This window comes from Rhea pennata, chromosome 23, assembly GCF_028389875.1.
Source record: "Rhea pennata isolate bPtePen1 chromosome 23, bPtePen1.pri, whole genome shotgun sequence".
Lineage (NCBI taxonomy): Eukaryota > Metazoa > Chordata > Aves > Rheiformes > Rheidae > Rhea > Rhea pennata.
This window is the reverse complement of record NC_084685.1, coordinates 4,375,550-4,394,607: the sequence shown is the minus strand read 5'-3', so window position 1 is coordinate 4,394,607 and position 19,058 is coordinate 4,375,550. Positions and strand designations below refer to the sequence as shown.

At 42.8% G+C, this 19,058-nt stretch overlaps 1 protein-coding gene across 4 annotated transcripts; it reads right to left on the bottom strand.

Annotated features, from left to right (window-relative positions):
* Positions 1-1,056: 1,056 nt before the first annotated feature.
* TRNAU1AP (tRNA selenocysteine 1 associated protein 1) lies at positions 1,057-18,094 on the bottom strand. 4 transcript variants are annotated; one of them, XM_062594298.1, is made up of 10 exons: positions 18,006-18,094; positions 15,252-15,328; positions 15,044-15,141; positions 14,144-14,243; positions 11,282-11,334; positions 9,606-9,737; positions 6,633-6,752; positions 5,034-5,196; positions 4,436-4,469; positions 1,057-2,634 (listed from the first exon to the last, which is right to left on the bottom strand). In XM_062594298.1, the coding sequence occupies exons 3-10, from the start codon at positions 15,127-15,129 to the stop codon at positions 2,498-2,500; spliced, it is 825 nt and encodes a 274-aa protein (XP_062450282.1). In that variant the 5' UTR covers positions 15,130-15,141; positions 15,252-15,328; positions 18,006-18,094; the 3' UTR covers positions 1,057-2,497. The 4 variants fall into 4 exon arrangements, 3 of the variants coding, with proteins under 3 accessions (XP_062450282.1, XP_062450281.1, XP_062450283.1); XR_009960639.1 differs by lacking the exon at positions 15,252-15,328 and adding an exon at positions 2,910-3,076 and having other exon boundaries at positions 2,556-2,634; positions 18,006-18,088; XM_062594299.1 differs by lacking the exon at positions 15,252-15,328 and adding an exon at positions 4,299-4,328 and having other exon boundaries at positions 2,586-2,634; positions 18,006-18,088.
* Positions 18,095-19,058: the final 964 nt, after the last annotated feature.

The following is a 19,058-nucleotide window of genomic DNA, read 5'->3' as shown; positions in this document are numbered from 1 at the left end:
AGAATAATTCCCAATTTTGACAGACAGTTTTGAAGAAATGTTTTTCTTCTCCAAATGCCCTGAGCTTTCCTTACCGCTCATCCCTTAGTGCTGCTGTTGGGAGCTGCCTCTCTCTTCCTCAGCCATTAGACAGGGATCAGCCTCACGCATTAACAGCAACATAGCCCAAAGCCTCACAACAGCTCCTCTCCTAAAAGGAAACGGATGAGCTATTTTAGGTTCTACAGCACCAGTAAAGAGCAGGTACATTTTGTTGGCCTCTTTACCTCCAAAATTGTCCTCTGCATAAATTTCCTGTACATGTGTGTGTGTATGTATGCATGTATACATATATATATACACACACACAAAAACCACACACACACATAACTTATCTTAGAGGCTAGTAGGTGCTCTGGATGATGCTACCATTATCACTTCCCTTCTTTCTCCACCTCCTGCAAGCACCCAGGTCTGTGAGAGCTGACAGCAGCTGACAGCTGATAGATGGATATGGCTTATCCACACCTTAGGAAATATTAAACAGGACAGCAATGCTGATCAGCCTTAGCATAGCATCGTACATTTATATTGATAAAATAAGCGTGGCTTCAGGTCACCTCCTTTAGTGAATTATGAGGGCCACATTACAAAAGTTAAATTTGGAGGGTTAGACAAATGCAGGTCAAAAAAAAGGAGAATGAAGGGTATACAGAGTAGCATTGTCATAGTGCAACAAGTGATCTAGAAAGTGTTTAACCACAGAATAGAAAAAACTTCTTTACATCACCTCCAAAATGCCTATTGAACAGGCACTTCTGAAGCACAGGGGCATCATTTCAGTGTTCAGCACCTTCACTTTAGTGATCAGCACCATCATTTTAGTGATCAGCCACATCAGAAGAAAAAAGCACTTTGCTCTTTTGCACCTCTCCGCTGCCTTTGAAACACTAACATCACTGGCAGTGAACGCTCATTTACTTAAATCCAGAGTAACTGAAGGTCAGGACACTGTTAATGGCCCACAGCAAAGTCAAAAGTGTAGCAGGAAGAAAAAATCCACAGCTGACGAGAACACAGGAACCCAGTATTTCTCTTATTGCTCATTCAAAACTATGCTAAATCCAGTACGGAGGTCACCATTACCTTCATATTCACAGTACATTTACCATTGCAGTTGATAAAAAGACCACAGATTGACAAATATATCATAATTATGGACACAAACAAAGGTGTAGTAGAAGTAGGCTTTATGAAAGTATTTAAACTTTGTGGCAAATTTCTGCATCAACATGGGCAGGGAGGCAACTAAATGCTCTGCAGCAGCAATTTCAGTTACCAAACTATTTCTTGGATAGACATTTATTACAGGTAGTTTGTCTGCTCCTATTTCTCAAAGAGTTTAAGGCACAAAAACCTGAAAAGGGCTTATAACATGTACATAAGTGCTATTATTTTTGCTGTCACTTTTAATGCAACATAATATTAGCTTAAATATATTGCTTGTCTGTCCAGCTTATACAACATCCAGTAGAAAACTGCTTTCCAGATTAGCAACAATTTGTTGCACAATATATTGATTAGATTGCTCTGACCCGTTTTTGCTGCAAAATCTTCATTTTTACCATATTCACTCTGACAGGACAGTGGAAGACACTGTGAAATCTTAATATCTTCATGAGACCATCAAGAATTGTCCACAACGAAAAAGGTGAGACACACAGAATCATATTTAAATAAGGTTGCTGGTAAAAGTTTTTGAACTGCTTAAGTGATAGGGAATTGTTTCCCCATATACAGATGGAGAGGCAAGCCAAACTGCGCTAGACCACCATGTAGAAGGCATTGGTCTGTCGTAGTTTTATAACACTCCTTTCTGTCTCCAAAACGCTTTTCAGATAGATTTGCTTAAGAACACCAAGCTATAAACTTGCTAGCTCAAGATCATAGCTTAGATTAAGCAAACATAAGCTTTTATCTACGTGCTTCTTTCCCATGCTCAAGTTACAGCAACTTTACCCAGTCACTAGAAAGCTTTTGAGACATTTTAGTGGTATATGACATTGACTTTTAAAAAAAACACATTTACGAGAGTTGGATCAAATGACTGAAGATAGTTAAATGGGCAGCAAAACAGAGAGATGGGCAGGAACCAAAATGCAAAGGGTAATTTTACTTAAAAGACCAACTTTTTTATTGTACGTTGGAGTAGAGTCTTTCCCCTGTGCCATCTTGTTGAAAGTTTATAAATTACAATTCCCAAGAAGTATTAAGAGTTCTTTTCAAGACAAAAGGAATAAAACTGTTGCAGTTCTAACTTTCACCATGAATAAAAGTTACCATGATGCTCCTACGATACTCATTTCGTACAGGAAACGCCACAGTCCTCCTGTACTTTGAGTAACAGACCTGGGTGGAAAAAGGGCCACCCCTCACTACTGCAGGATCCAGGTGCAGCATAACAGTCCGGAGCGCGCTGGCGGGCTTGTCACACAGAGACAGGGCCTCAGCAACGAGGCTATAACACGGCTGGAATCTCTGACGAGACAGTGTCCAAAGGCTGCCAATGACAGTCCATCAAGGCATCATAGAGCTCTTCGCTCTGTTCCATAAACTGTTTATTTGCTTCATGGACGTCCAACTGAGGCGTCGGATCTAGAGGAAAGAATACAGACAAATGGGTTGTACGCTAAACATGTTTAAGAACACCCAAACCCAATAAATATGTTAGTCTTATCAAGACAAAAGTGGGCAGGGAAGATGGAGGGGAGGGTGTCGCAAAGCATTCCCATCACTTGCCCGGTTGTGGATCTGGCTAGATTAGCCCTAGGAAATCTTTCTGCAGTGGGGTAAGGAACAACTAACTCCAGTATGTCCCTGTTTTCAGTGATGATTGCCCCCATAGCAGAGTCAACAGAGAGAACGCATACCTGCACCTCGCAGTCTAGTGTAGCCACTTAAACTGCCAAAGAGGGTGGGCTGGCACTAAGACACCGGACTGCAAAGTGGAGCAGCGGAGGCGCAGGCACACGTTCCATTCTGCTCACTCCACTACAGGGTCAGAGTGGATGGCTGGGGATGGTACCGTCTTAAACCACTGCAACAAGAGTCACCAGAGCTCATCTGCCAAAGCCTCGAACATCTCAAAGCATTTCACAGTTAGTAACCAAAGTGGTGCCAGTGACACCCAGAGAATTAAGTTTGAATATCTGCCCCATTTTACAGTTGGAAGAAATCTCTGTAAAGAATTTTGGGACTGGATAGCAATATATAACGTGCATAATTCTGCTACTACTAATACATATGCATACTCTACATCTTGCAAAAATTAACTCATCTTATTCACCAAACAACTTGTGGGATTTAAAGCTCCCCTAACAACACCCATAATCTAAAGATGAGGTTATCAAACTAGCACAGTCACTTGGTTAGTAAGTGGCTATATGAGTGAAAAGTGACTAGCCTAAATGGAAAAACTACAAAACACATTATGAATAAAATTCTTGTCATGTTCAGTTTTAGCTACAATGTGTTTTAACAGATCAGTGAACAGAATTAAGAAAAAGGAATGCCTCACTAGTAACATATTATTTCAGTTTCCTATAAAATTCAACATACAAATACAGAGAAAATTCAATCAACAGGAAAAAGACACCCTAGAGATATTCTAATTATAGCATTGCTGTATTAGTTTGAGCATGTTAGAGAAAGGAAAGATCTCACGTAATGCTTTTAAAAGCCAGCAAGGGCTTTCTCATTGACATCATTACTGATACCTGTGGATCCTGTACAGGATCCCTCTGCTTTCCACTTTTAACAAACTATTTTAAGAGAAAAATAAGATATGCTATGTATTGCATATTCTACTCAAGAATATCCATCAATAAATGAAAACTGCTGGTACACATATCTAAAACACCAGCATGGTTTACTAGCCCATTTCAGCCAATGACTGCTGAAGAAAATACCATATCAGTGTGCTACCTGATGCTGAAGAAAATACTGTATCAGTGTGCTACCTGATGCTATTTTTTCTAAACTAAAAGCACAGTGAAGTACCCTGGACTCTAAATCTCAAGATCTTACAGAAAAATAGAATACTTGTATTGTTTTTGTAGCAGAAAAGAAAAAAATACTACAGAAAGAACAATAGTTTGAGTATGCAACAAGATTAAAATCTGCATTTTCAGGGCTGAGGAGATATGAACACAAGTCCATAAATCCTCTCAATGCTAGTGAAGCCAGTTAGCTTCAGACTTAGCAAGGTTTAGACTAACGAGAGCAAGTGTAAAATCGGGATGCAATCAGATGATACTGACCTGCAAATCTTCTCAGGCCTCAGATTTACTCTAAGATAAATGTATATTATACATTGAAGTTAAGGGCCAGTTTGAGAAAGGCTCTCTAATCAATGCAAAGGAATTGACAACTCCAGTAAAGAATTTGAGAAACATACCTTCTAATGCATCCTCACCAACTTCTTCATATGTCTGCAAAGACAAAAAAATAACCCCTTAGGACTACACGTACTTATCTTTTTCTAAGATCACTTGCTGATTACTACTGTCATACACTGACTTTTATATTGGCTGATTACAACAGAATCCTTCACACACAAGCCTGGAGAGCCACTCCCAGCAGACTCCACGGGGGAGAGCCCACACTAAGCTTCTAACAGAGGCAGCAGTTCTTGAAATTCCTGAGGTGCAAGGGTGGCTGTCTTGTTCTGACTTATGCTATAAAACAAGGCTTATGAAGGATCCTAGAAGGCAGTCTTATCGCTGGCCATCCAGTTGCCTGCATTAATAGAATTCTTCTACCATGACAACTGTGTCTAGAGGCCCCTTATGCCCCACAGCCCTTTTTACCCACTCAGTCCCTACAATATCCCACAGACAAGGCAACAATACAAGCCAGGGGCTGCTAAATTCAGTAGGTGGCTATATTAAGACCCCAGAGCTTGAAGATAAGATATGCCCATCACCCTTTTACAAGCCATCTTGTATTTCTGTGCCAATAGGTCACTGAAGTGTGAGTACTCAGTGCCGTCCTACCTGCATTGTGCTCTGCGTGTATCCATACTGTGGATAGCTGTAGCTGTAACTGCCCGTGTTCTGGTCATAGCCCCACTGGGCATAATAGTTGTGATATTGTTGGTAATATTGGTTATAATTATAGTTGTACATCTGATTGTACTCCATTGGTTTCACACGATTACTTAAAAAAAGAAAACAAGAGTAAATTACACATAATGCAGAACAATTAAGAAAAAGCAGAAAATGAAATAGCTTAAGGTACTAAATGGTATATAGACAAGGCTTATTCCAACATGCAAATTTCAGTCTTCAAAATATATTCACTATTTATTGCTGCTGTTCTTAACACTTGCATAATTTGCAGAAAGAAAGAGGTGGTTTAATTTTAAACCCTGTATTCATCTTCCTATTCATTAATAAACATTTCTTTCATTCTTTAGGATCAATTTAGGATCATTTCCTGGCTTTGGATAGGGAAGAGTTTGGGACTATGAGCCTCAATTTAGAAAATCTTGAACCCCTGATCCAGATCCCAGGGCCCTATTTCCTCCTGTTAATTAAGACGAAGTAAGTATTCTGTAGCCTCCTGAGACAAGGTACTAAGTTTTGCTTTACCTGAACAGATAAAGACTTAGAGCCTTGTAAAAGAATGGGGGTTTCCTTTACTAAAAATGGACAAAAGCTCCTCCCTTCTGCCACTACCATACAGCAGCCTATGCAACAGGTAGTCATCCCCATTCTCATAGAACTGGGTGATCTTCAGTGCACACAGTTTACAGAGCTCCTAAGGTGAAAAGGACTGCAATAATTTAAAAAATGGTTTTAAATAGTCTGTAAGGTAATAAAATTCTCATTCATTGACATAAAGTGGCAGTATTCCCAAAGAATTAGGAATCCCACCTGATTATCAAGATTTGAAATAATGAGGTGACAAATACCGCTTGAAAATGAAAATATTCCATACACAAAACTATACCTAATGATGAAATTAAGGAGAAGTAAGAAGAGGGAAACATCAATCTTCTCACCACAATACATACCCTCTTCCTGCTTTTCTCTTCCTTAACCCCCCCCAACAACTTTTGAAGCCACTGAAAATCTAAATAATTATTCAAATAGGGAGTAATTTCTATTATTCGTATTACCCTAGTGCTACGAGCCCCAAGTCAGACCAGGATCTCATTGTATCAGGTTCTGAACAAACACAGAAAAAAAAGTTAATCCCTGCCCCAAAAGATTTATATTTAGTAGACATTGTAATAGAATTAGCAAAGTAATTGAGGTTGCTATCTAGAAATCAATAAGCAGATTTAGACAATTCCAATCTAATGCAAAGGAACATATACTTCAAAACTAATCTTATTTAAATACAGCGTGTGTACAGGTGTGTGCATTTACTATTGTACATAATTAAAACAGACAGTGTAATATGGTCTTGATCTAATGTTATAACATTTTTGATTCCTCCGCATTCTGATATTGTGGCTATTTTATTATATTCATGGGTGTTCCTTCACTTTGTGATGGAAACATCCAGGATATGCACCCAAACCAGAAAAACATACTTTAAAATACATGTGATTTCACTCTTAAACACCTGGCTGCTCTTATACTCACGCTTTTGGTATAGCCACACTCAAGCGTACAGGTTTAGAGCCCAACCCCACAGCTCCTTGACACTCTGTCAGCGCTCTTTTCTGTTCCAGTTCATCCGTGAATTTCACAAACCCATAACCTCTGCAGAGATCCAGAATAATTTGAATCAAACAAACAAAAAAGCCATGCCACTTTTTTTCAAATATTTACAGTGAAATCTGAATTGGTTTTGAAAATACTCTATTGAAAATGAAACACTTCCACTAGGGCTGTCCAAGCTTTTACCAGAAATGAAATGATTGTCTGTTCAAGTTACTTCATATTATTTGAAAAATGCTTGAACTTGTACATCTACACTTCAGTAGTACTTTTCAAGGGCTTTAGAAATATGAAGTAGATCTTGTGCCAGTGGATTCTGGGGATCTCTTAAGTGAGCTGGCACAAGACATGTCAAAATAATATGCATAAACAGACAGTTAGTAGAGCCTCTGATCCATACTGGGAGGATAAAGATAATCTAAATAGTTGCAATCAGCACAGGATCGAAAGGACATAGGCCATCATTTATACCTAAAACTGTCCCACTGTGAAGAGAAACATTGCTTTTCTGCAGGATCAGCTGAGAAAAACTTTCCAATCAAATCCTTTTCTCAACAGGAAGATATTCAAATAGGGTTTGTGTCATTCTTAACAATTGCACAGCCTCATCAGCTTTTCCAGCAGTGGACCTGAAAATGAGTTTTTATGTCAAGCTGCTAAAACTTGCTCTGACAGCACTACTTGAACAGTGGTAGCAGGTAGCCAGCAGCCCCTCCACTCTTCAGCAATCCTTCATAGCAGTGCAAACAGTAGTGGATGTTAGGCAGACAGAAAATGTTGGTTCTCCCCATCCCCAAAAAGTCCTTTGCGTGGGATTTTGATGCTGTAGTGAGTCAGAGGCAATGTAACAGCATCCAAGAGGGCAGTGCCATGTTCCTGAGATGGGATGGGCTGCCTCACGCAGCAGAAAGATCAAAGGTTTAGGTGTGGGAGGGAAAGAGGAATCCATATAAGTGAAGGAAGGAGCTTGGGAGGGAAAGGGCTTGCCTATGTGGGGAAGTGAGGGAGCCGTAAGCAAGGGTGTAAATTTACAGTGTATTATCTATTCTGTGGGAACACAAAAGCATTACTTTGAAAATGGAATCACCTAGTACTCAGAGAAGGTTCATGCTGGTAACTAACAGAGAGTAGTGGTTGGTGCCTTGTAGAATGCAGTATGTTGCACAGCAAGCTATATATTCAAGTCTATATTTATATATATAAAAAATACATACACATATATAGATAGATATATTCCATATATACCCAAGCCCAAATCGAAGTTCAGGCTTGTCTATATACAAGCTGCAGCAATTAAGCAAGAACAAAACTCTATGTGGCTACATACTGTTTAGAATTGGTTATCTCAGTTTAACGTGCATCAAGCCCCAGGCTTCTTTCTTGCCTGGCCAGGAGGTACTGGGTGGAGGGAGGCCTTTCAGAGCTACCACCTGAACCACCTAGCCCTTCCAACCAGAGCTTTAGTAGACACATCCACAAACCTTATGATCCTCTCTCACAGCACATTGACACCTGCAGTTGCCTCTGCTTTGAGTAACTTCACAAGTCACAACAAAATCCCTGGGAGCAACACATCTTGGCACTGCTAGAGAAGACAGTTGTGCCCATTCCAGCAATAAGACTTTAAGCCTCTGTCCCCTCCCCACTTCCCGAGTCATCATAGATTCCCTTTTCCTTAGGCCTACATTTAGGAACTGTCCCCAAAGCTCAAGTAATGGCCCAACCTGCATCACCCAGCACCCATTCTGCAGGCAGAGATTGAAGCAGGTATAGCAAAAGGCACTCCTGGGTTTAAGCCTGAGCAGACAGGGCAATGAGGAAGATGAGGCAAAACAGTGCTGGTCTCAGGTGAACTGGCAATTAACAGCACGAGCAGTAAACAGCCAGAGAGCGACTTAGCAGCTCTGCAAAGAGGTTCAGGTCAGACACTGGGACAATCTTCTTTGCTGGGGAGGTAGTTCAACACTGGAACAGGCTTCCCAGACAGGTTGTATGATCTCCATCCTGGGAGGTCTTCCAGACTACATAATTCATGGCTGACTTGATCTAGTGTTGGCAGTAGCCCTACTAGGAGTAGGAAGCCTGGACAAGAGACCTGCAGCGGTTCCTTCAAACCAACATGTCAAAGACTGAGAAACCCTTATGTGAAAAAGGGGGGAGATTTGTTGCTATATTTTAAGTCTTGGCACAATACAGGCATTAAATCAGAATACTCTGTTTCACTGAAAGTATGTTTTGTTTTGAAAATAAGGATGCTGATCAACTGGTCTCTCTCCTAAGAAAGGAGTAGTTCCATTTTCTGTTATTTAGAAAAATGTTTTAATATCATCAAGATGACTGGCTTTTCGTTATCTGTTTTTGGTGAGATATTTCTAGTGAAGATGAGGAATAAATACTTGATGAAGAAATAAATACAGCTAATAAATACTTGACAATGAATCATAGCTTTGTTTGCCCTACCCTGTTTGAAACAAAAACCCATAAAACTTCCATGGGAGTATATACTCAATAGCCTAAAGATTGTAACAGCACAATTCTATCAGTAAGTCCAGACAGCCAGTGTTTTTAAATTACTCACACACTTTTCACAATTTTCAGAAGTCTTAGAAGACATTGCCAACCCATAAAGATCATAACACCGTCAGAGAAGTAACAATACACTATGGTGAACATCAAAACCCAGCAAATACAGTAGACTGAATATCCGAGAATGCTGCATTTAGTGGCCATGGGATCCACTAAACAGTAAGCTGATATGACTACTTTTTCCTTTGCTGAATTACATCATCCTTTGAAAGGGATAACATCTCAAAATCTTAACAGATGCTTTATTTTCCCTAAAACAACGTTGCATCAGGTGGAGCGAAAGAAAGGAATGCATAGAAGATGACTTACTTGGATACTCCTGCCTGGTCCAAAACAACTTTTCCACCTCTACATGATGGATAAACTTTAACAAAAAATTCATATAACATGCCATCATCCACATCAGGAGTCAGGTCTCCCACAAAAAGTGAATATTCTGGACTAAACAAAACAAAAGAAAACTTCTTAAGCATAATAACAGAAAAAAGTGTGCTGAGTGACAGCTAACATTTCCCCCACCTCAGAAAGCAGTGATATTAAAGGACTATGTAATGGATACTTTAAAGTGCCTCCAATTAAATTGCTTGGTCAACTAAAATGAAGGTAATTTTTGTTATCATTGCTTTTTCTAATTAGTTCAAGCACTCATACCAATCTGCTCAATACTGCTTTTTATTTAAAGATAATTAATTTTTTTTTTAATTCTCACAGGCTACTGAATATGGCACTGTATCTGGATTTCTAATGTGGCAAGAAAGCATAATATCTCTAAGTTAGTTTAATTTAACTTTTTAAAATATTTCTCTAATGCAAAGTTTAATATGACCATTTTGAAAAACAGATGTGAAACCTAAAAACTTTAACAGCATCTCTATATGTGGAATGGTCTGAATTTACACAGAAGCAATGTCTGTTGTCTGAAACCTCGTTTACAGATTTGTTACCTTCAATATAGTTATCTAAAAAGATAACATAAGAATTAGATGCTCTGATGCTAGAAATTTTAAATATCTTAAAACACACTCCTGCCTCAAATTTGCTGTGCTTTACAAAAGGGAAAGCATAAAACTGACAGAAGGTCTAAGTTCTTCTCCCAGCTCCGCTAAAAATTCACCGTGCAAGTCACTGGAATCGGAAAGGTTATGTTGTCAATCTATAATGTATGACTATGTTTCCAGGGCACAGGGAATTGAAAGAATTAATTACCAGAAAAAAAAACTTTCATTTTTGCCCTGTCATGCCTTGACTCTAAAAAGCATTTATTTTTCTTTCTTTTTTTTTATTTTTGGGAAAGTTTCATAAATAATCATCTAAAATAAAAGTATAATTGCTGAGATATGACTAACACTACCCTAATAAATTGCAGGACTGGGTTGCTTTCACCCTAGCACACACTTGCCTGAACACCTCATGTTTTATTATTACTTCAACTGTGTAAGCTTTTCTGGGCAGGCATTATGAAAGGTATTCAAACCACCTAGGCACCTAATTTAGCCAGCTGGTCTCCTTACGCACCTTTTACTGTCAATGGAGAAAGATGGGTTTCTCTAGAGGGCAATTCAGAGCACCTCTCTCTGCTGACTGTTGTGATACTCCAGCCAGTTAAGGTAGGTGGTGTGAAACCACTGTGTCTACCTTTAGGTGCTGAGCACATTCATGGCATAATATAGTATTATGATGGGATGCATCCCCACATAGGTAGAAAGTGCTAAGAAGATCTACAGCAACACAAGTATCTACAATGTGTTCCCCAACAGTTTACCATAATCTACTTTCTTAAATATGGGATTATCTCGTACTGCTAGAGAAAACGGTACAAATTTTAGTTGTGTGCATTTCATGAACGCTCTCCTAAGTTTGCTAGCTGTAGATCTCATCCAGTCATGATGCACTTGTGGGTTTGCACATTTTGAATACTCTTTGCAAGGCAGCTGATAAACAGATATTAAACAGGCAAAACTTATATTTGAATATTAAGTGTTTACCTGTTATCAGGCTGTTTTCCATACGTTGCATAATTCAATTTAAATCGCTTTGCCTGAAACAAGGCAAAAATGAATCCATATATTCAAACAGTCTCATGTGAATCCAAGCAGTTAGGAAAAAAAAATATAATAAGCTTATTTTACACAGTTTTCTTAATACTGACAGATGTCCAATGCTGTCAGGCCAGCCAGTAAAGGAAACAAGGACAACATTTTTATCTTTGTATCTTGAGTACAGCTACAATAATGAAAAACAGCTCAGAACCTGCACCAAGAGGTCTGGATTCTATTTCAACAGTTTATAAAGCTACTGAAAGACAAGTGAACCTTAAATAGCATCAAATTTTTACGCTTTTAAGGAAGACAGGAAAAGTGAGGTTCTAACAATAAACATGAAATGACTTATCCTAATTCTAAGGTCTTACAATGAAAAAACAGAACACATACTTGGAGACTTGTGATTTACAAGCATACTGACAGAACAGAATCAACTACACTGGAAAATAGAAACATTCCTTGACTCCAGAAGCATGCCTGAATACTTTGTTCTGGATGATGCACTCATCTGGTCAAATCCTTAAAAACTAGGTTTGTGTACCTAAATGGGACTTTTGACATAATTAAGATCCCAAGTCCGAAACAGTATTCTCAAAAGATTGTTTTTCCTGTCATTTGACACTGGAGGCCTCCCTGAACTTTGTACCTCATTTTTTTACAAGCTCCCCAGGAGCCTAGATGTGTGCTACTAGCACATCTGGAACTCTCCACCCCACTCCTAACCGGTTCAGCAGCTTGGTGTCCAGCTCACATCTAAGTCTGATCAGGACTTAAGCATCAGCTGATCCACATCAAAATCAGGAGGTTCTCAATCCCACAGGTATTCCTTTATGATGTCTAACACACAATGACTCAACTAGGCTCACTGCAAAGTGCTGTTTTCTTCAGAAATATGTCTGATAGAGGAAGAAGAAAAGGGTTACTCCCTTTTACAAGAATACTGCCTTCAACATTCACCCGGTCAGTGGAAGACTTAAACTGGATTCCCTTCTCAGTTTGAAGTATTCCAAACCCACATTTTTCTCTCTCCCCCTACAGACTGTCCAAAGCAAACCTTTCTCTGTATTACACAGTGATATAGCATTGAAGAATTCAAAGGAAACTAAGCCAAAGAAAACAAGTCGACAGTGAGTCCATAACCTAGAGATGAGGACATTTCCTTAGTACAGTGGAGAGCCTAGTCCGCTCATGTACTTCATAGGATGTATTTTCTTCCCTTAGTGATAGCATAAATAACTCTTAGGAAACAGAGCAAAGCCTTAACTCTAGTCTATAACCATGTTCCTTGTATGCTTGCATTCATTGCTTCACAGCGATATAAATGGACCGCTGACAAGCTTAGTTGCCTAAAATGGGATTCTGGATTCCACTTTGAAGCACACGCATCTTTTATTGGATCTGTTTTTTTCACTGCAATATTTTGGATTTAAAATCAGTGAAAGAACAGCATTTCTACTCATATGAGTCTTGGAACACTAATTCTGTAAAACAGAGACAGTAACATCACCACAACTCTCTGTTCTTCTTGCTGATTCAGTATTTAAAAATAAATCAAAGTGAGCCATATTCACTTTTCTGCAAACAAGAGAAATAGTATCTAAATGCAAGGGATGACCTGGACAACTGCCTGCTGAGTGCACTAGTTCAGGCTGGCTACACTGGATCTCTTTCCAACATCTGTAACTCTCTCCATGTATTATGCAAACCAGCTCTTTACACAACATAGAATTTTGAATTAAACTGTGGATAAAGACAGCTATTCCTCAAAACTAACTTTAATGATTATATTACCTGTGAAGGAGCTGCTCTCTTCTTGAGTGACTATAGAAGGCATCTAGGAAAAACAGTTTCCCTTAATTATGGCCTCTGACTTGCAATATAAAGGCATCTTATCTGCCCCTTTTGATGGAGGATGCCACTCTCTCGGGAAGGCTGACTTCACAGTTTACGGAACAACATCTGAACCTCCCAGTTTCCAACTCAGAGTATTAAGCACGCTGAAGAAGGGGTCAGTTTACTTTAACATATCACACTATAATTGACGTGATTCTAGAGCTGCTTTATGAGCCATTCAGTCATCCCATCCACCGCAGCCAACTTTTGTAGGTACAATGGACAGCTGTGTCAGCTGTCCCATTTTAATCTGCTACACATTCAAATCAACACCTTAAAAGTAGCCTCTATGACTATTCCTCCTCTTCTTCCCAGGTAGCTAGCTTTTATCTGTCTTAGGACATCTATTACGTATTGCAGTTACACAATGAGCAGCCTCCACTGTAAGTGGGTTTGAATAACTTTCGTTTGCTAAGGGCCAAGAATAATTCAAGGCTTAAAAGTCATGTTTCTCTTGCAAATCAAAGTTACTCAAAATCCAGTAGGAACTTACAAGATGAATCTGAAGTATTTATATCATAACATGCACACTCTCATCAATTAATATGGAGCTAGCAATGAAGAGAGACAGGAGTACTGTGATGGGGTATTCAACTTATTTTTCCTTGTTTTTGTCTCATTTCTCATCAATCCAACTTTGGTAACAGTAGAAAGGCTCAGAAATACAAAAATAAACCATATTATTTCTATACCTGGATATTATCTGTATGTTCACACAGAAATTAATATTTTCTTAACAATTAACAATTTTCTGAGGAAAATCATTAATGGTTTTATGTTCACTAATTTAACCCTAAGAATTCCAGTTTGCTAACTAGTCAACTTGGTTTTAATCATTACTCAAAATATGTATTTCACTTTATCTATCCCTTCTCAATTTTGTTTCTTTACCAGCAGATCTGATTTACTTACCGGTGTAGCACCAGGAAGTGGTTTTCCATTGATTTTGTGTAAACATTTTTCTGCAGTAGCTAGATCTGCAAATTCTACAAAGCAATAGCCTGCTGGAATTCTGAACACAGAGACAGGGGAGAAGAGAGAAAGATTTCAGATTTAAAACATATTTGAGAACAAGTATTATATTTTTAGATAAAAGGTAGGAAATTTTCTATAGTTGTAACACTTAGCACAAATTCTTTTTCAAAGTATAAACATCAGCTTCCAAAAAGAAGCTAGCAAAGTAATCTCTGATCTCTAGTGAGACGATAACCCCTACTTACCAATAAGTTATGTCAACATAAGAACACAGAAAATACTTTTGCTTGCAAATATTTTACTTCTTTATTTCATTAAATAGAAATTTCCTCACCCAAGTTTAAACAGTTGAAAGCTGCAACTACAACACTTACAAGAACGTGAAACTATTTTACACTGCATATAGTCACTCATTTTATTCCAAATGAATTCAAAAGATATGGCTCTTGCAAAGTTGGACATCCCACCTCTACCAACATCATGTAGCTGCACAGTGTAACAATTAACATAAGACTAGTCACTGGACATTCACTCCAGAATGTGTAATTCCCAGGTGGATCGTATGCCATACGCATGCCATTCTTTGACTGAGTACTGAAGCACTGCAGGATGAGGGCCAAACCTTGGTTAGGTGATGGAGAGGTTGAAGAGCCAGCAACTGTCCTTTCCATTGCTATAATCAATATACCTATATTGTTGGCAGCAATGATGAAAAGCTCAAAGAGAAAATCATTCTAATATGCAGGACCACAAAGATGCCATGTGATGGGCAAAAGGTATAATCCAAATGCAAGGACGCACTCATAGAATGAACTGATAACAAACATAAACAGTTACCCTGTCAACCTGTTTCGAATGATTTTTACACTCAGTACAAGCTCTCCCATGGTAGCAAAGGCTCTCGAAACAAAGTTTTCATCCATATATGGCTCCAGCTATAAAAGTAAAAGAAAAAGTTAGACATGGGAGTCTACAAAAAGGAGAATATATGTGTCAATGTCACCCTAAGCAGTTAAAACATTATTGAGAAGTATTTTACCCTTACACTTCAAAAAGAAGATTCATTTAAGAGGGTCGATGCCACTCAAAACCAGCAGGCATGCATGAACCAGGCTCAACAGTCTGCAAAGTGGAACCCAAGAGACAGCATGAATTTCAGAGAACAGGGAGCTTTCACAGAAGGACAAAAGCCACTCAGAGACATACAGCAACAAACTGAGCGTCACTACACGGAGCAGGGGATGAGGAGAGGGCAAGCTCCTTCTCTGTACGCAAACAGAGCTTGGGCCAGCACTATCAATACAAAGGTGCGACACAGCCCGCGGTGCTACGGTGAACGGGCGGCATGCATCAGGTAACACAGCCCCCATCCAGCTGGGGTGGGGGTTTGCAGAGCCATGTCAACCTCACGTAACCAGGGAGCTATATGGGGCAGCACTTGAAGGGGAGACTATAACCACATCCCGCAGTCAGTCAGCACTTTGTATCGCACGCGTGCATTGAGTGTGTTGTGCTGCATGGGTGAGAGGGTGACACTGTGTATGTAAGAGTGTATATGAAGTGCAGGGCAGTGGCACTGTATGAGCGAAGGTACTGGACAGGAGGTGACTGTATAGTACATGCGAAAAGTAAAAGACTGAAAAGTAGGAAACAGCACTGCAATTTGGACCAAATATATAATGAAGGTACTGAGGGAAAAGGATGCCTCTTTGTGTAACAAAAAGCAGCAGTAAAGGGTGGCCCTAACTGAAATTAAGTTTTATTGCAATAGGCAGACTGATTGGCAGCACTGTGTCTATGTGGCAGGAAACACAAGGCTGGGGTGGCTGTGTGTTTGCAAGTGAAAAAAAGGACTGTGCATGCATGGAGCTCGCACTGGCACCACGAATGAAGGGTATGGAACAGGTGAAGAGGTGTGGAGGGAACAGAAATAAGTATATATATGTGTGTGACAGGGTAAGAGAGATGGCCTTGTGATAACTGATAGCCCTCGAGTGTGTTCGTGTGTCTGTCAGCTGCTAGGCAGTTCTTTCACGTGTGTAAGAGGGAGTATAGACTAGTACTGTGTGTGTGTATATCTGATCACGGGTGACCGTATTGCACAAGCATGTGCAAAAGGTGCCAGGTGCCCTGTGAAAGTGTGAGTGGAAAACAGAAATGATCCTGGTTTTGGAGCATATACAAGAAGCAACGGGTAGCCCTACTCAGTACAGACACGTCACGCAGAGGTGACCCTCTGAGGCAGAGGGTGATCTTGTGGTTTGTGTGTGTACATGAAAGACACGTGAAGACAACAGGTGACTGCTGCTTGCATGTGTACAGGTGTAGCACACACAGCAGTGGACAGCTTGTGGACAGAGGGAAAAAGAGGTAATTATGCTGTTCTGGAGAGTATTTGTTAGAAAAAAGAAGATGACCTTACGGTGAAGAGATGGGAGATTGCCCTTTGCACAGGTAAGAGAGACAGTGAGGGACTCTAGCGTGCGTTTGCATGAGCGGCAGGCAGTGGAAGACCCTCTGATGAGCCAGTGTACGCGTGCAATGCAGTGGGAGACTCGGAGTGGATACGGGACAGAGAGGAGAGCAGGGTCCCCGATAACGTGCTGGTCTGTGATGTACACGCAGAAGAGGGAGGCTGTGAGGGACCACAGGACGCATGTGTGCCCAAGGGGCAAGCGGTGGGGGACTCCGCGATACGCTGGTGGGTATCTTTAAGGAAAGGATGTGAGGGATACTACGGGCTGATGTATGTGCACACAGGTGTACACAGGCATGTGGCAGGCAGCACACTGTCATACAGCGGTGTGATTGCATTACGGTTGTGCACAAGCGGCAGACGGTGGAGACACTAGAGTATACTGATGTGAGCACACACATGCAGGTGTGTGCGTGTGGGCAGCAGACAGCAGAACACTTTGACACACTGCGTGTGAGCATGCACGTGTGAGCACGTACACGAGTATGTGTGCGCGGTGGCAAGCAGCGAGGGGCAATGAGGTGCACAAGCGTGAGCACGTAACGCAGCGCGTGGGCAGGGAAGACGGCGACGGACACTTTGGGGAGCGTCTCCGCGGCGAGAGAGGCGTGAGAGCGAATAAGCCTCTGTGAGCGCGGCTGTGCTCCCAGGAGCCAGCACAGGCAGCAGCGAGGGAAACTCTGGGGTGTGCTAGTGCTCACACGGGCATGTGTGCGAGTGTAACACCCTATGAGTGCGAGCGTGCCCGTGGGTGAGTGCGTGTGCAAGGCAGGCAGCGACGGATGCTTTGGGACAGGGGCCTACGAGTGTCAGCACAAGTGTGAGTGTACAAGTGCAAGCACGGGAGTGTATAAGCGCCTTTAACTGTGAGCTTAAGCTTTTAAGTGTGTAAATGCCTATGGTGCGGGAGCGCGTACACGAGCACACACACCCCTGCCAGCGTGTAAGCCTGCGAGCACGCCAGCGAGTTCGTGAGCGAAGGAGCGTGCAAGCGCCCACAGCGCACGACCGTGAGCGTGCAAGCGCCCAGGAGCGGCAGCGCGGGCAGGCGACGCGGGAGCCTTCAGTGTGCCCGCGCGTGTCAGGCAGCGCGGGGCACGGCGGCGCGCGAGGGCGTCAGGCGGCGCGCGAGGGTGTCCGTGCGAGCGTCAGTCAGTCAGTCAGTCAGTCAGGGAGCGCCCCGAGCCCGCGGCCGCCGCCGCGGTGCCCTCCCGCCGCGCCGGCCGCGCCGCCCCGCCGCCCGCCTCACAAAGCCCCGCGCCCGTCGCGTCGCGTCGCGTCGCGTCCCGTCGCGTCCCGTGCCGGTCCCGGCCGGACACTCACGTCCCCCATCCACAGGCTGGCGGCCATGCTGCTCCCGCAGGCCCGGGGCGGGCTGAGCGGCGGCCGCGGCTTCGCCCCTCGGCTCGGCCCCGCCGCCGCCGCTGCCGCTGCCGCCGCCTCGCGCTGAGCCGCGGCCCGCCGCCGCCGCCGCGCTTCCCCGCCGCCTCCTCCGCGGGGCCCGGCCGGGCGGAGAGAGCGGCGCCCCCGCCGCCGGGGGGGCCCGGCCCGGCGCAGCGCCGCCTGCCGGCGGGAGGAGCGCGCGGCGCGGCGCGGGGCGCCCGCGGGGGGGACAAGATGGAGGCGGGGGAAGAGACGGGGCAGCAGGAGGAGGGATGGCGCTCTCGGAGGAGAGCGGGGACCCAGGAGAGGAGCTGGGACCCCAGGCGGAGGCTTGGGACTGCGGGAGAGGAGTTAGGACACCAGGAGGAGGGATGGAGCTCTGGGAGGAGAGTTGGGACCCCAGGAGGAAGTTTGGGAGCCCAGGAGAGGAGTTGGGACCCTGGGAGGAGGGGGGTGTGCAGCCGGGCCCAGCCTGAGGGGGGCCGGGAGGCCGGGAGGGTGGGAGGAGGAGGCCTTGGAGAGAGGGTGGAGGAGGCGAGGGCCAAGGGGTGACAAGCAGGGAGGGCAGCGCAGTGGGTGAGGCCCCTGCAAGGCCGTGTGGGGACGGGGATGGGGACAGGAGGACCCCATGGGGGACACGGCCCCTAGGGAAGGGGGTAGAGGAGCAGGGAACTGGGGCAGGAGGAGATGGCAGCCGCTGGAGAAGGTTCATCTCTGAAAGTTGGTCAAGTTGCTGCAATGGCTGGAGCATGGAGAGGACGCGGTGCTGCCAGCGCCTGTGGTAGCGATGTCTCCCTTAACACGTCCCCTCCTGGAGCTGTGCTGTTCCCAAGGGCCTTGACTCTTTCTGAAAATGAAAAGCGAGTTTCCAGTCTCTTAAAGGCTAGAGAATGGCAAGAAGACAGGATTAATTCCATACTCTAAAAAAGTTTCAGATGTGGGAAGAGAAATGAAATGAACCCCAAATTTCCCAATTAAAAAATCTGCTTCTTT

What these genes read in the sequence shown, in the direction of transcription:
- TRNAU1AP (XM_062594297.1), bottom strand. Translation starts at nt 18,032, where the DNA reads ATGGCCGCCAGCCTGTGGATGGGGGAC. An exon ending in CCAGCCTGTGGATGGGGGAC is followed by an intron (nt 15,142 to 18,005) that starts GTGAGTGTCCGG and finishes TTACTTTTATAG; the next exon opens with CTGGAGCCATATATGGATGA. An exon ending in ACACGCAGAGCACAATGCAG is followed by an intron (nt 4,470 to 5,033) that starts GTAGGACGGCAC and finishes TTGTCTTTGCAG; the next exon opens with ACATATGAAGAAGTTGGTGA.